Source organism: Quercus robur, chromosome 4 (genome assembly GCF_932294415.1).
Source record: "Quercus robur chromosome 4, dhQueRobu3.1, whole genome shotgun sequence".
In the NCBI taxonomy this organism is placed as follows: Eukaryota; Viridiplantae; Streptophyta; class Magnoliopsida; order Fagales; family Fagaceae; genus Quercus; species Quercus robur.
Window position 1 is genome coordinate 45,771,275 of NC_065537.1, and position 16,879 is coordinate 45,788,153.

Consider the following 16,879-nt stretch of genomic DNA (forward strand, 5'->3'; position numbering starts at 1 on the left):
ATTGCAGGGCTATCTTCATTGAGCCAGCTAGTTTCAAATCTCCGAACTCTTTTCGGTATTGTACTTTACAACTCAATTTATTATAATTCCTTAGGTACAATAAATTAGATTATATAATTAAATTTAAACATATAATTGTTTTGAATTATATATATATATATATATTTTAAATAATAACACTATTTGTGTTTTATTAGTTAATATAACTATGTGTTTAAATTTAATTGGAAAATCTAATGTACTAAACCTAAAAATTATATCTAAGTTTTACACATTAATTTAACTAGCTTGTAACCTTATGTTTATACATAAATAAAATTTAAAATATGCAGTTAGATGCATAATATAATTCTTCCATAAATAAATATTGTCAATATTATATTTTGCTAACTCTTAAAAAAATCATTTTAGATTATCATTTGGTAAAAAGTAAAAATTTTTAGTGCTTGTTTATTTTATATTAGAGGAAAAAAATTATGTTACATCTTAACTTATGTTATTGTGATGTAGTAAATTTATTTCATGCGTGCATTTTTCAAATAAAATATGAACAACTAATTTTTAGAACATAGTATACTTTGTCATTCAATTTTATATTTGAACTAATAATAAGTTTTTGAAAGAAAATATAGGTTTTAAATATATTGGGAGTAATTTCAAATGAGATCTAAATATAATGAGCTAGAAGTAGTTTTAGATGGACTTAAAATAGTTTTAAATTGTTGCAAGTATTACACATTCAAAATCTTTCTAATGAGATGGAATGACATTAAGCACAAATTGGGGCCCATTTAAAATATAGGGGCACTTAGTATAAAATTACTAGCGTCCATTGTACCACCAACATCTCAGGTTTGATATCATGTAGCTCTAAGTCTAGTTATATAGTTGTAGTTTATTAGTATTACTATTTCATTCTATTTAGGTTAAACTACAAACTACACCTCTAAAGTTTGGGAGTGTTGGATTTTACACCCTAAGATTTCAAAATTTGAATTTTACCACCTGAAGTTCTATTTCGTTTGCATTAGTAGTTTCTCCATCTATATTTTCCATTAAGTGTCACATAAAATTGCCACGTGTGTTCAGTTTATCCAATAAAATGATGACACATCATTTTTGTAGCCTAAAAAAAAATTTAAAAATGACATGGAACAATAAAAATAATGCGGCATTGTGGTGCCCCAACCCTACTAACCTAGATAAGTAAGAGGGTGAATTTGGGCTCCAAATCTATTTGTTGATGGGATTCCTCACAGTCCTATGGGTTAGCCTCAAGCGAAGCCTAAATAGCCCAACTAAGAGCACTAGAGTGGTTGCTAGCCCAAATACTGTCTCTGTCGTAGAGCTTACCTCTTCTTCTCTCTCGTATCCTTCCCTTAGTTCTTTTGTCCTCCCTTATGGTGTTTTCTCTCAGTCCCCCCTTTTTTTCCACCTCTTCCTCTCCTTATATACTCTCTTTTGAGTGGGGTTCAAATCATTAACATTTCACCAAGTTTCATGCAATCCCACTTTCACCCAGAATCCCAAGGGATTATCACATCTTTTGAGGATTCTCTTAAAACTTGTTCCAGACGCCAAATAGTATTCGACAAGGACTTCCTAAAAGCACTCCTAATGTTTGGTGACTATCTAAACTTCTCTACTTCCTCGTTAATCTCGTATTGTCTAGATGGTTAGTATTGGGCCAAGATGCGTCCGAACACTTAACGAATTCACCGAGTATCGCTCTCCAAATCCTTATACACTTATTATTAGGTCGGGCCCATCCCAATAGGACTCGGGCCTGCCCAAATCCCCTCGGGTTATTTTTGGCTTACAGGTTTTAGGGTTAAGTTTGGTGGGTTAATACCGATCACCTGGCCCAAGTCCCCTACAGGCATCATTTTATTGGATAAACTAAACATGCGTAGCAAGCTTATGTGACACTTAATGGAAAATATAGATGAAGAGCTATTGATGCAAACAAAACAGAACTTCAGGGGGATAAAATCCAAATTTTGATATTTCATGGTATAAAATTCAAATACCCTTAGACTTTACAAATGTAGTTTGCAATTTACATTTTTTATTTGTTTGAAAATCTACATTTTATTTTGTTTGTCGTTTGATTTTTTTTGGTTTTTGGACTAGTATAGTTTGACCTTTGTTGTAGAATTTTTTTTTATATGTTTACTTTATGACTTTGGTCTTTATATTATGTTTTAGAGTCAATATCATAAACTATGTTTTTGATCGTTATATTATATAATTTAATAAAAAAAAATTTATTCTTGGTGGCGGCCTTGGAAAAAAAATAAGAGTTCACTTTTAGAGGCTAACAAATTTTCTTTTCAAATTATACTCTTAAAGATAATTTCGTCCTCATATAAATTATCGCTTATGTTAACTATAATTACAATTTAAGTTTTTAAATTATATTCATAGGAAAAATCTATTTTGAAATTATCTTACTCAATTATAATTCCTATAAAATTCTTATACTAAAAAAAATTGTTTTTTTAAAGGAGTTTTCTAATTTTCTTGAAATAAATGAAAATTTTAAAACTAAAAATTCAATTTGCTATAGAATTATTATATTTTAAAAAGAAATAATTTGTATTGAAATTGGTGTCACCTTTAATATAAAACTAACAAACTCTTCTTTTTTGCAATGAGTGAAAAAATACATGCACCAAATTAAGAAATTTTTTTGACACAACTCAAAATTAGACTTCAATTGAGATCCAATTTAGAATTTAATTAGATTTTCTCTCATATTTGGTTTTAATATAACTAATTTTTAATTGTTTGACTTCACATGCTTTCTTCTAAGTGTTTGACAATTCATTGATTGAAATCAATTTTTTTTTTTTTTTAGAAAAAAATGATACCAACTAAGAACAGTATAACTAATTTTTAATTGTTTTTAGTTTGGTTATTTTTTGTTTAAAAAAATTGGTTCAAAATGGGAACAGACATAGTTTCTAAAATAACTATTTAATTTTTTTTTTCAAAGTTACATTCCCTTCATAATCAAAACTCAAAATTTAGAGTTTCAACTTTCATATTTCTACCTGAATCTAATTTTATATTCGAAAATTTCACATTACATTCTCTCCAATTGGTTCTTATAAATTTACATGTCCTCCCATGACCATTTTGAAAATATTAACATCACATTGACTCCAATTGGTTCTTTATTACATTCCCTCCAATTTTTAAAGTTTTAATGTTTTCACTTGCTTATTCTCACCAAATGAAAATGAAGAATACAAGTGGATAGAGCTTACAAATGTTAGTCTTAAAGCTCACTTCAAAAATAATACTCTGAACTTATTAGGTAATTTGGTTACTTATCATAAGCACACATGCTTACTCACTTCTTAACACTATCAAACTAAGTCCATGGGATCAGAAATTCTTTTCTCTTTGCTAAGTAAATGAAGGGGACAAGTTAATGAGACTTGTAGATATTAATCTCAAGCCCGCCTTAAATGGAGTACTCTAATCTTTAAGGTAGCTTAGATAGTTACGAGCAACAGAAATTGTGATATTTTTTGTTTTATAATATAGTTAAATTGTCAATGTTTTGATTTTTAACCAAGGTATCAAGCATCTATATGAAATGAAGTTAGCCCACTTCCTATCCAATGAACTCCTGAGATGCATGAGGGACCAGTTATCAATTTCAAATATTCAACAAATAAGGGCTGGTCGCGTTGAAGATGCCATCCTCCGTGCAACAAAGGAAGGGATTTTTGAGATTGTTTTTGAAATGGTGAAAGCGAATCCACAACTTGTGTGGAGCCATGATGCAAGATCAAGAAACATTTTTTCGGTTGCTGTCGAATATCGTCGAGCCAAAATCTTTAGCCTTATTCATGGTCTTAATATTGAAAACGGTTTGGCGGGTTTTCCAGATTTCACCAACAAAAATAACTTATTACATATGGCAGGGATGTCAGCAGCTTCTACATCACTTAATCAGATCCCAGGTGCAGCTTTGAAGATGCAAAGAGAACTACAGTGGTTTAAGGTTATCTCTCTCACTTTAAATTTCTTGGTTTCTAATTTTTTTTTTTTTTTACAAAGACAATAGTTGTTTAAGATTATAAAAGTGTTACGTCCACAATATTTTTACAACATTTTCATAACAAATCATAGATGATTAGTTGTTTTTTGTTCAAATTTGAACCTACTATTGAAATTACTTTTTTGCCCTAACAACAACAATCAGTAACAACATACCACCTATGGTTTGTTGTAAAAATTTTGTGTATATAGCATTTCTCTTAAAATTATCTCTCTTCTTTCAATTAAAAAACTCAAATTTTCTCTCTTATTTTATTATTTTGATGAGTTGTTTATATTATTCTAAATGAAGTAAGAAAAAAAATAGAACATTTGATATTGGACGTATTATAAAGTGAGGTGGTAAAATAGATAAAATAACATTTTTAAATACTAAAAGCTAATTTTTTTAGCACCATTACTGTGAATGCTCTAATTTAAAAAAAAAAAAAATCCTAGCTAGCCTAGTATTAAAAAATAAAATTATTTTGTGTATTTATAATTTGTTAATACTATATAGATGCCTATTTGAAGTAATTTTTTTTTTTTGGCTTATACTTCGGCCCCAGCCATTTAGTTTGAAATCCTGGATCCGACCATGCCTTGAATGTGTTTTTTTCTTTAAAAAAAAAACAAGAAAATGTTACTGTGGCCCTTTGAATATTTTTTGGTCTTTGGTTTTAGTACTTTCACCCATACTAAAAATTACAAAAAAAAAAAATCTATACTTTTATGTAAATATTAGATAATAAATTTTAATTCACCACTTTAAAATATTAATACAAAAAACTAAAATCAACTTTAAAAAAAAAAAAAAAACGATCAAAATAAAATTATTGGGAATTACACTAACAACAAAAATCAAAACAAGAGTGCAACAACAAAGGAATGCTAAAACAATTAGTAAAAGTTATCAAATAAACTTACACATTCACATGCAAAATTACAAACACTTAAAACCTATAAAAGGACACTTGAAAGTTGTTTTGGGGGTGGTTGTAGGGGCATTTAAGTGATTTTTGAGGTTTTTGAAGGAATTTTTTGGTCATTTGGAGGCTTTAGGATTATTTTGGTAATTTTGTAGGTTACTTTGGTTATTGTGGATGTTTTCATTTATTTATTTTTGGTTATTTTAAATATCTTAGGGGTATTTTTGTCATTTTATAGGTTTAGTAGGTCTTATTTTAGAGAATTTCAAACAGTATTTTTTTCCCCCATTATTTTAGTGGTTTTAAGGGTATTTTGGTTCTCTTAAAAATTTTTGGGGGTATTTTGAAGGTTTTGAAAGGGTATTCTAATAATTTTGAAAAATTTAAAGGAATTCTGTCATTTTGGAGTTTTTAAGGGGATGGATCATTTAATGGTTATAGAGGTATTTTGATTAGTTTTAAAATTAAAAGGCTATTTGGTGATTTTGAAAATTTTAAGGATAACTCCATCATGAGACAATAAGTTTGGGGGGAGGGGGGGGGGGGGATTGCTACTTGAGAGTTAATTGAGACTGATAAATGAGTGTAAAACATTTGTTAGTCTCAACTCTCAAGTGAACAACCGACCCCACCACACTCCCCTCCCCCCCCCCCCCCCCGGTCTCCAACTGCAATTATCATCTCATGAAAACAAGGCCCGCTAAAGCTATAGGCAATTTAGACAATTGCCTAAGGCCTCCAAGTAAAAAAAAAGCCCCCCAAAATTTAACCAAAATGTATATATATTTACTTGTGAGATTATTAATTAACTCGTATCCTATTAAGTTTTTAATTGATTGTGAGTTGAGACCATCATCCAAGTTAAAAGAGCAATATTGAGCTCAAGTTCGATTTGTTTAATGAATCAAGCCAAGACAAGTTAAAATTAAGCTTTTGGATTTTTTGACTACTCAAGCTCAAACATTGTTTGTAGGCTTGGTTCAAGCTCAAGCCAAGTTTCAATATTTTATATTTGTTGTCAAGCTAAAGCTGTTGAACTTGAACATTCATTATTTGACAAAGCTCAGTTTGCGTATTTGCAACCCTACTTTCAAACAGTAGTACCAACTAATTAAAAAAAGAAAAGAAAAAAAGAGTAGTATCAACTAGATACTAAAACAAAAACAAAAACAAAAACAAAAAAGAGTGAGAATTTTCTTCTAAAAAAATTAGGAAGAGTCTGTTGCTAATCCCTAAGCTAATCTTGAACATTTTATATTTGTTTTTGTTAAGTTATGGATTTTCACATAACATTTATGTTGGCTTTATTCCATGACAAAAAGTGTTGTAATTGCATTAATTTATTTCTTTCTATTTTGTGGGATTTATTTGTAATGAGTTTAGTATTAAGTTGGTCAAGATTGCTCAAGAAGTTGATCTCGCAACTTGGCTCACGAGTGGTGCAACCAACAAAAGTCACATGAGGAGCACATGCTAGAAGCTGAAGAGTCAATGTGTTTCGCAACTTATCTCGCGACTTGGCCAACTCGCGAGATGACCCACGAAATGCACTGACAGTTAAGATTTTAAGTGTGACTCTTATACCTTTCACCCATACTATATATACCCTCATTATCCACAAAATTGTAAGGAGGCTATTCAAAAGAAAACCTTAGAGAGGTTTCTACAATACACCCACCTTGTTAGAGAGAGCTACTCATCCTCAATAGAGAAATCCTTGTAGTCTCTTCTCTTTTCCCTCTCCCATTGTTATACATTGAGAGGAAATTTGTACCCAAACACAACCCACACATATTCAGAGTGTAGAGAGTGTTTTGGAGCTTGGGAAGCATTAGAGATTTGTCAAAAGAAGCCGGTGAGGCTTGGCGGATGCAATCGGGTGGTATTGCGAGATCTGGATAAAAAGTGAAGACAGGATTCCGAGAAGTCCATTGGTAGCTGGAGCTTAGAGGGCTTAAGTACGTTGGGTTGATTAGGCTTGGAGGGTCTTTTTGGTATCCTTGTACTCCAACTTATTCACTAGTGGATTGATTTCGACTTAGAAGGTCACGGAGAGGTTTTTCACTGAGTTCTTCGGTTTCCTCTTCGATAACATGTCTCGGTATTATCTTGTATTTGCATCTCCCTTCCCTCACTTTTTAAGCTTTATATTTATCATTGCTTGCTTGTGGTTATGGCTTAGAGAATAGTTCCAGTTATTGCGTACCATTTACTCTTATTCTGCACTTAGATAAGTTAAAGTAAAGGCAATTTAGCTGTGAGTTCAAAATTGAAGGTCTAAACAAGCTATAGTGTTTTACACTATTTGAGCTTTCAGTTTTCAAGCTGAGGTTGAACATTCAGTACTCGACAAAGCTCAACTTGTGCCGTTGTAGCCCTACTTTCAAATAGTAGTACCAACTAATTAAAAAAATGACAAAGTTTAGCTACAAAATTAGTTGTAGCCTTAGGCTACAAACTTACTTAATATCTTTTTATTGGATGTGAATTTTAACAAATCCACCATTGGATTACATCTTCTTCTTATATCCTCCATGCTTGCAAAATTTCAAGAAAATTAAAGATCAATAGCTATGTCATCAATAAATTTTTTAAATTGCAAGTTTTTGTAATTTAAAATTATGCACAAAATATAAGTTTATAGATCATATAGTAAATGATATCCGATTGACACAAAATTTAACATGTGTATTAAGGGTATAAAGAACATACAATTCAACGGTTAGATTTTCAAAATATGTTATAGTATTTATTTTATTGAGTGAGTTTGTAGCCTTAAGCTACAACCAATTTTGTAACTAAACTTTGTCCTTAAAAAAAAAAAAAAGTTGTACCAACAAGATACTAAAACAACAGAAACCAAAAAGATTGAGTAAGAGTTTTTGCTAATCCTTAGTGAGATTTACCTAATCTAGCCTAGATAATGATTTAGACCCCAAATTTTTAAATGTATGGATTAATTTGGCCTAAAATGCAAATTGCGCCCTTTTTTTTTTTTTTTTTGACGGGAAAGATAGATAAACTTTTATTGCAACTGTGAAATAGAGTTTACATCATGGACAAGAGCTTGCATGATACAGCAAGGGTCCTCTTCAATCCACGCAATATAATCAGTTATGCTAGACGCATACTTTGCTAATATATGGGTTGGTAAGTTTCCTTGTCTCCTAACATGAGAATATCCTACACTTTGAAAGTCTCCACTGATGTCTTGAATACCTTGGACCACAGCAGCAATTGAAGATGGGGTCGGAGAATAGTTACTAAGAGCATTATAAACTATCATAGAATCACCTTCCAGAATAACATCACGTACGCCGACCTCCTTAGCAAAGAGCAGACCCACTTCAAAGGCCTTTGCTTCTGCCTCAGCTGCGTCTAATGGTACTGGGATTTTCTTGCTTAGAGCTGCTTCGAGCCTACCTTCACTATCTCTGATTACTACCCCAACTCCCACCGCTCTTTGCTTCGTAAAAACTGCCCCATCAACGTTAATTTTGAAGTGTCCACCCCGCGAAGGAGCCCACACCACACCTTGCTGAGGCATGGAAGCTACTGGGTTATCTTGCACCACCGCCGCCTTGTACTCCCTAAGGTGGTCTGACACCCATCTGAATATTTGTTGCCCTGACTGCCTTACACCACCACACCTTACCTCATTACGGTTGTGCCATAGTGCCCATGCAGTAGTGACTACCTGCGCTATGTGATCCTCTCTCACGTCTTCATTCATCAGCAACTTCCACATAACGTCCTAGAAAGACAAGTTCAACGGTACTTGATAACACCAACTTGGAACACTCCCAGGCCTCCTTCGCTTTTGGACACCCCCAAAGGACATGACCCACTGTCTCCGACGCCCCCTTACAATCTTCGCATAGCTCTTCTTGGGTTATCTTACGGCGCAATAGATTGTCCTTCATCGGCAGGGCATTGCAGCATGCTCTCCACACAAAGTGGCGAATTTTATGTGGCACTGGGATGCTCCATATCCTTCTCCAAAAACGTCTCAAGTTGTTGGCAGTCGAGGAAGTGCATCTATTTGGTGGTGAGGACCAAGTCACAGCCAGCTTATATGCACTTCGCACCGTGAATAACCCATTCCTTGTTTCTGACCAAATGAGCTTATCAGGTGGCAACCGATAACTAATAGGTATGCTTTTAATAACATCAGCCTTGTGTGGTAGGAACAACGTGTCAATTACCTCGGTACGCCACTCAGCATTAGCACCATTAATCAACTCTTGCACCCGGGTATCTGAATGTAGGAAGAGTCTTGGGGTGATTATTCTATGTGTTGATGGGCTAGGTAACCACCTATCCTCTCAAATGCGAATACTTGCCCCATTTCCAACCCTCCACCTCAAACCCTCTTTGACTAGTGATTAAGCTGCCATAATGCTACGCCACATGTATGATGGATTGTTGCCAATTAAAGCATGAATAAAATCACACCTTGGGAAGTATTTCGCCTTCAAAACTCTATAAACTAGAGAATCATGGCCTACTTGGAGTCTCCAACCTTGTTTTGCCAACAAAGCCAAATTAAAAGGTTTTAGGTTCTTGAAACCCATACCTCCATTTAACTTTGGTTCACACATTTTTCCCAACTCAGCCAAGGGATTTTTTTTTCATCCTTCCTTTGGCTCCACCAAAACTTCCTTATCATAGCTGTCAACTCATCACAAAGGGTGTCTAGCAATTTAACGCAACTCATAGTGTAGGTTGGTATAGCTAAAGCCACTGCTTTGATTAAAACTTCTTTTCCAGCTTTGGATAACATCTTCTCTTTCCATCCAGACAATTTCCTACCAAGCTTCTCCTTTATATCATTAAAAGTGCTTCGTTTGTTCCTACCCACAAGTGACAACAAACCTAGATACTTCTCATGCTGCTTGATTACTTGAGCACCAAATCTTCTTTTAATCTCTTCTTGGATCTCCTTGGGGGTATTACTGCTAAAGAATAAGGAGGTTTTTGCACTATTCAGCTGCTGTCCAGAGGCTCATTCATAGACCTCCAAGACTCTTTGTAATGAGAAACATTCCGCTAGCAATGCTTTGCAGAAAATGAGGCTATCATCTACAAAAAATAGATGGGATAGCTTAGGTCCCCCATGGCATATAGCAATCCCCTCCATGATGCCATTGCATACTGAAGCTTTAATCAATGCTGATAACCCTTCTGCACACAACAGAAACAAGTAAGGTGATAGGGGATCTCTTTGGCAGATACCCTTAGAAGGAATAATGCGACCCCTACGGTAGCCATTGATCCTGATTGCATAGGATACAGTGGTGATACATTGCATGATCAACTTCCTCCATTTAACATCAAAACCCAATTTTTCCATTATTTTCTCCAAACAAACCCACTCCACCCTATCATAAGCCTTACTTATATCAAGTTTTATGGCCATCTCACCCACTCTACCTCCTTTTTTCTGACTAATGTGATGCATGGTCTCAAAAGTTACCAGTACATTATTCGTGATTAACCTTCTATGCACAAAAGCACTTTGGGTGTCACTGATAATGGATGGGAGAAATTTTTTCAGACTATTAGCTATTGCTTTAGAGGCTATCTTATAAGCTACATTACAAAGGCTAATCGGCCTATAGTCAGAAACCTTTTTTGGTTCTTTTATTTTTAGGATAAGCACAATATGAGTTTCATTGAAATTTGGAGGGGACATACCATGATTGAGGAAATCCAAGACTGTGCTTGTTACAACTTCACCACAAGTACTCCAGAAATGTTGGAAAAATATAGGGAGCATATCGTCGGGGCCTAGGGCTTTCAGGGGATACATCTACTTTAGAGCCACTCTAATTTCCTGTGCCGTATAAGCTCAGGTCAGATCATCATTCATGGTAGCTGTCACTTTCGGCTGGATTGCATGTAGGATTTCGGTGAAGTCATCTGGCTTGCTTGAAGTAAAGAGCTTGTCAAAATTAGGCCATAGCCACATCCTCTATCTTGGACTCATCCTCCTGTCACCTCCCCTGATCATCAACTAACCCTTCAATATAATTCTTTTGGTATCTTGCCGAAGCTTTTGCATGAAAAAAGCTAGTGTTCCTATCACCCCCTTAAAACCAGTTCAATCTTGGACTCTGCCGCCATATCTCGTCCTCTTTCTCCAACCAACAGTTTAGATCAGTTCTAGTGGATTGCATCGCCATAGTCATGTCTAAACTAGGTGGCTGTAATTCCAACCATTCTAGTTTATTTTGGAGCTCGGCAATTTTCCTTCCCACGTGGCCAAATTCTTCCTTATTCCATGCATCTAAGTCATGTTAGCAATGCTCTAAACAACTCTTCAGAACACCCTCTGTATCTGCATGCAACCCCTCTTCCCATGCAGCTTTGACAATATCCTCGCATCTACTATCCTTCAGCCACATTTATTCAAATCTAAATGTCTTCTTCATTTTCTTCTTCCTCTTTTTTGGCACAAGATGAAGTGAGAAGGGTGAGTGGTCTGATGCCGATGAAGAAAGATGGTGAAGTTTAGCTGCGGGGAACAAATCCATCCATTCTCTATTGGCCAGCGCCCTGTCAAGCCTTTCCCGGATTTGTGTGCCATCTGACCGCTGATACCACCAAGTGTATTTCAGCCCTGTGAATGCCACCTTCCTAAAACCACAATGATTTATGGCATTTGTAAAATTCTCCATCTACCTCCTCGGACTTGCTCGCCCTCCTTCCTTCTCTGTGAGACCGGTAATTTCATTGAAGTCACCTATAGCGAGCCAAGGTAGTAACTTGGCCCATGACTTCGGTATTTTCGCTGTATTAGGGTTGCCATAAAACCTCGTAAGATGCTAGCAGCCTCCATCCCATCCACCTTCTATCCATGTGTCGATGTGTTCTTGAAAATACGTTTTAACCTCCACTATGATACCTTCCTTCCACAACATAGCTAGACCGCCTTTACTTCCATCACTAGGAACGATTAAACCATGCTTCAACTTACACCGCTATTTTACTATCTCCATCCACTCTCTATTCGACTTTGTCTCCATCAAGAAAACAATGTTAGGCTCTTCTTTATTTACCGCATTTTCTAAGACTTTAACTGTCCGGAAGTTCCCAAGCCCCTGGCAGTTCCAACTTAGGAGACTCATTGGTCTCGGGAGGGTTGCCCAGCAACCTCCGTTGTTCCTGCATCATTATTTTCCTCAACCACCTTCTTCTTTTTTTCATGCGTTTTCACGTCAACTACGTCTCTGTAAAACCCTCAGGCTTTCTCTTCAAACCAATCTCAGTACCCAATGGTGGGACTACATTAGTGCACGGGCTTCGTGTCACCCTTCTTTTCCACATCCCCTTACTTAAGCCCGTAGCCCCCTTATTTGATACTTCACTTCTTGTCCCCTTGGGTACAATAATGGGCCTTATTTGTTGTTTCCCCTTACTTCCACACTTATTGGGCCTACTGTAAGGTTGAATTTATTCAACCATCTAATTGGCTTTATTCCGTGCCAAATTTGCTTGTAATTCAGCATTTAGTAACCCTGTATTTAGGTGGGTTTGTTGTAAGGGTAGTGAGTGAGATAGAGTGAAGTTTGCTCAAGAGTGTGCAAGAAAACAGAGAGTCGCGGCTGGGACTCGCGGGTGGACTCGCGGCTTCAACCCGCCAGAAGCTGCACACGTGCCAAGCATGCTGGAAGATGAACAGTCATGCTAGCTGGAGCACTACAGGACAAAACAGGACAACTGGCCATACGGTTATCTCGCGACTGGAACTCGCGACTTAGTCAAGCCGCGAGGTCAAGCCGCGAGCCACCCCTGTTTTGTAAAACCTGACGTTTCACATTCCTCTCCCACTCCAATATAAATACCCCTTTTACCCACGATTGAGAGAGAGCTTCCAGAGAGAATTTTGAGAGAGAAACCCTAAAGAAAAACAAGATTGTTTCACACACAATCCCTACCTTAGAGTCTCTCCATATTCCTCAACTCTCTTCCTCTCCATTGTCAAATCCTTGAGAGGTATTTTACCAAACCTGGTTCTCACCATCATCATCACTGTGAGACAGTCGTTTGGAGTTCTGGGAAGCAGTTAGGAAGGAGCCAATCTTCATTGGTTGATGCTATGGTATAGTAGCGGAATCCGGGAAGCTAGAAAAGAAAAAGGTTCGGCGCAACCTCGTTGGAGCAAGAAGCTTGGAGGGCTTAGGTGCACTGGGTAGATTAGGCTTGGAGGGTCTATTGCTGTCCTTGTATCCCAACTGTATTTTCTAGTGGATTGATTACCGCTTGGAGGGCGGCGGAGAGGTTTTTCGCCGAGGTCTTCGGTTTCCTCTTCGATAACACATCGCGTGTTGTCTTTGTGTTTGCATCTTCCTTCCTCTATCTCTGCCTTTATATTATCTGCTGTGATTTTATTATGTTATGGCTTAGATAGTTTTCTATTCTATTTCACATTATAGCATATGTTAAGTTTCCGCACACTTGTTGTTTAACATATTGCTTGTGTTGATTAAGTTAATTTTTGGGGGTCTAAACGTTCAAAAGTGTTTTGTACACGTTATTGAACTTTCACCTACTTTTATGTTTCACCCCTTTCAAGCCCGTGCCATCCTAGCCCATATTGAATTCAACTCCAGTGATAATGGGCCTGATTTGCCGTTATTTCAGTAGCAGCAGCCTTTGAATTCGGGATCCTAGGCCCGTTACGGATAGTGTCATCAATATCATTTAAAGTTTCCTCGAAATCTGGGATATGCTTCCGTGATTCTCGTACATCCTTTTCATGCACACGTCCACCAACCCTACACTCAACGCCTCCGCCATTTACCTCCCTCGGCATTGCTGTCCTTGTTTTAGACGTCGAATTTTCTACACTTGGGTTCGTGATATCAGCTCTTTCCCGAATGTCCATCATCGTCTGACCTGTTTGCACATCTTTGGAGACCACCGATTGCGGCTTCGTCCTTCGTGGTTGATCATAGCCCTGTACCTCAACAATTGATTTTCTCACATGGTTGAATTGAGGAGCTCTAATCCAAGGTCCAAACTGTTGTTCCTCAATCCGTAATGAACCCCTATTGTTTAGCCACAGAATGCAGTCCTTATCGTTGTGTGAGACAAGCCCACACCAGTAGCATATATTTGGCAGCCGCTCATACCTAAATGATGCCCAACCCTCACCTAAATGATCCCATGATATTTTCCTCCCCTTACACAACAGTTTTGTGATATCAACCTCTACACTAACCCTCATGAAATTTCCACCTTTCATCTCTCCGAAATCCTTTGGCCGACTCACTGATCCAATAGTCTCACCAATACTAAGCGTCGCTTCTACCATTAATAACTGAAAAGGGAGATTATGGATCTGGACCCAGAAGGTGGTTGTCTTGAAAACTAGGTCCTGGACTAGTATCGACCCATCGTACCACTGCACCGCCACCAAATGCCTATCAAACGCCTAAGGTTGCCCCTGAACGACCTTCTTCACATCCACTTCCATCTTAAACGCAATCAGTAGAACGTTATCTTTGCCCTCGCACACCTTAAAATTCCCCTTAGTTCGCCATATTGGTCGGAAGGTCTTAACCACAGCCTCAACATTTACATTCCTCCGGGTGAAGAATTTCGCAGCCAAAACAATGCCCATTGTCTTTTTGTCCCTCGTGAGATCCACCTTCGCCTCCTCCACCTCCGTTAGCGAGAGACTCCTCCACCTATTTGTTAAGTCCTCCATTCCAAAGTACTAACCAACAGAACACACCTCGCTCCAGAATAGGACAAGAGAAAAACCAATACCCTCCTAGTAACGATGTTACTAAAGGGACCTCAGCATCCTTCGCAAAGAAGGGAAACTCACTACTACAGTGGAGAGAAGTGTAAACACTACCCCCTACCAAGAACCCGCTAGCCGTTAAAGAGAAGAACTTAATACTTAGCATGTAAAGGTTTAAGAGCAAAGAATTAGGGTTTCTCTACATTGAAAAGAATAGAATAACGTGGTACTTCTAGAGGCAGCTACAAATTGTGCCCTCTAAGTTTGAATGAAATTTATTTCAGTCCTCTAAGTTTACTTTCATTTAATTGAGTCTTTTATGTTTCAAATTTATTTAATTCAAGCCTTCCATCCTATTTCGTTAAAAATTTTCCATTAAAAAAATATTTTTCACACATGAAAAAACTCTATAAAATAAATAAAAATATTTTATAGATTTTTTATGTGAGAAATTTTTTATCAATTTTTTTTTTTTCATTAGTTAATTGCAAATTTAAAGGCAATTTTTATTGGAATTGGAGGAAAGATTTTAATTGAATAAATTTGAAATTTAAAAGATTCAATTGAACGAAGATAAAGTTAGAGACATAAAATGAATTTCAGTAAAATTTAAAGGGTGTAAATTACATTTTTATCCTTAAATTTAAGCTAAATTAAAAATTGATGCCCAAAGCAATCGAACTTCAAAGTTCAAATTTGAGTTTTACAATAATAACTTTAAAGACTTCGGTTTTATAGTAAATATAAAATATAGATATATATATGATATGAATTATAGTTAATGATATTTATGGAACTATTAAATATTAATGTTAATATTTACATTTCCTATACAATAAGGTAAAATTTTGTCTTTTTTAATGTTGGGCTATTTTGGGTTTTAAGACTTTGTTTAACAAATGTAGGAGGTTGAGAGCATTGTCCCTTCCAAGTCTCATGGATTTTTAAACAAAGAGGGTTTGACTCCCCGACAATTGTTTACAAAGAACCATGCAGACATGATGAGCAACGGAGAGAAATGGATGAAGGACACAGCATCTTCTTGTACTGTGGTGGGTGCTCTCATTGTAACCATAATGTTTGCTGCAGCATTTACTGTTCCAGGTGGTAACGACCAAAATAAAGGCTTCCCAATTTTCTTAAATGAAAAATTATTTATGGTCTTTATAGTATCCGATGCTCTCTCACTCTTTTCTTCCTCAACTTCAGTCTTGATGTTTTTGGGAATCCTCACATCTCGTTATGCAGAAGAAGATTTCCTTAAGTCCTTGCCTAAAAAAATGATAATAGGCCTTTCTACCCTTTTCTTCTCTATTGCAGCCATGATGATAGCCTTTTCTGCTTCTCTTTTTCTTATGCTACGTGAACAATCATGGATTTTCATTCCTGTCATTTGCTTGGCTAGTGTTCCTGTCACCCTTTTTGTATTGATGCAATTTCCCCTTCTTGTTGACATGACCATTTTAACCTACCGACCTCGCATCTTCAATAGGAAAATGGAGCGTTGGTTTTAACATATTCATTGAATATGCTATATGATGTACAAGTGTTCTGTTAATAATTGTCTTACACCAGGCAAACCTTTTTTTTATTTTCTTGGATTGTAACTGCTGAATGTTTAGCTCCAATTGCACACTTTATGGTTCTTTCGTCTTAGATAGATTATAACTCTTTCATGTAAATCATACAGCTATGTTGCTATTCTTCAATATTTATTCTTTTAGTTACTTTGGGGATGGGTAGAATAATACCTAATATTTTAGTAGATTATCCCCTCAAGCCTCAATATTAGGACTTTACCTAGCTTGGAAATTAAATAAAGAGGTTACAAGTACTATTTTATTTATTAATATAAAGGGAGTCTTTGATATCATATGTTGCATATGGTCCAATTTGATATGCTACAATTCTCAATTCTCTTTTGTTTATAGGTCCTTTTTTGATAATTTGATATTTATAATGGGGAGAAAAAATTTGAACCCTAAAAATGCTAATCAATTGAGATACAAGACTCTTGGTAGTTCATTTACTAATTTAGTGACTAAAAATTCACTTATTTGTTTGCTTTGGTTCATTTGTGAAAAAACATCGACCCTATGTGATTTATTCAATGAAATTATTGAAATTAGTGATAAATCTTGCA

At 35.9% G+C, this 16,879-nt stretch overlaps 1 protein-coding gene across 4 annotated transcripts in view; it reads left to right on the forward strand.

Annotated features, from left to right (window-relative positions):
• LOC126722259 (ankyrin repeat-containing protein ITN1-like) overlaps positions 1 to 16,609 on the forward strand; it is a 42,049-nt gene extending 25,440 nt beyond the window's left edge. For 3 of the 4 annotated variants that reach the window (XM_050425416.1, XM_050425420.1, XM_050425417.1), the window contains 3 exons: positions 8 to 55; positions 3,588 to 4,018; positions 15,642 to 16,609. In XM_050425416.1, coding sequence (XP_050281373.1) covers positions 8 to 55; positions 3,588 to 4,018; positions 15,642 to 16,250 — 1,088 coding nt within the window. In that variant the 3' untranslated portion in view covers positions 16,251 to 16,609. The remainder of the gene's footprint in view (positions 1 to 7; positions 56 to 3,587; positions 4,019 to 15,641) is intronic. The other variant, XM_050425418.1, reaches the window with a different exon arrangement.
• Positions 16,610 to 16,879: the final 270 nt, after the last annotated feature.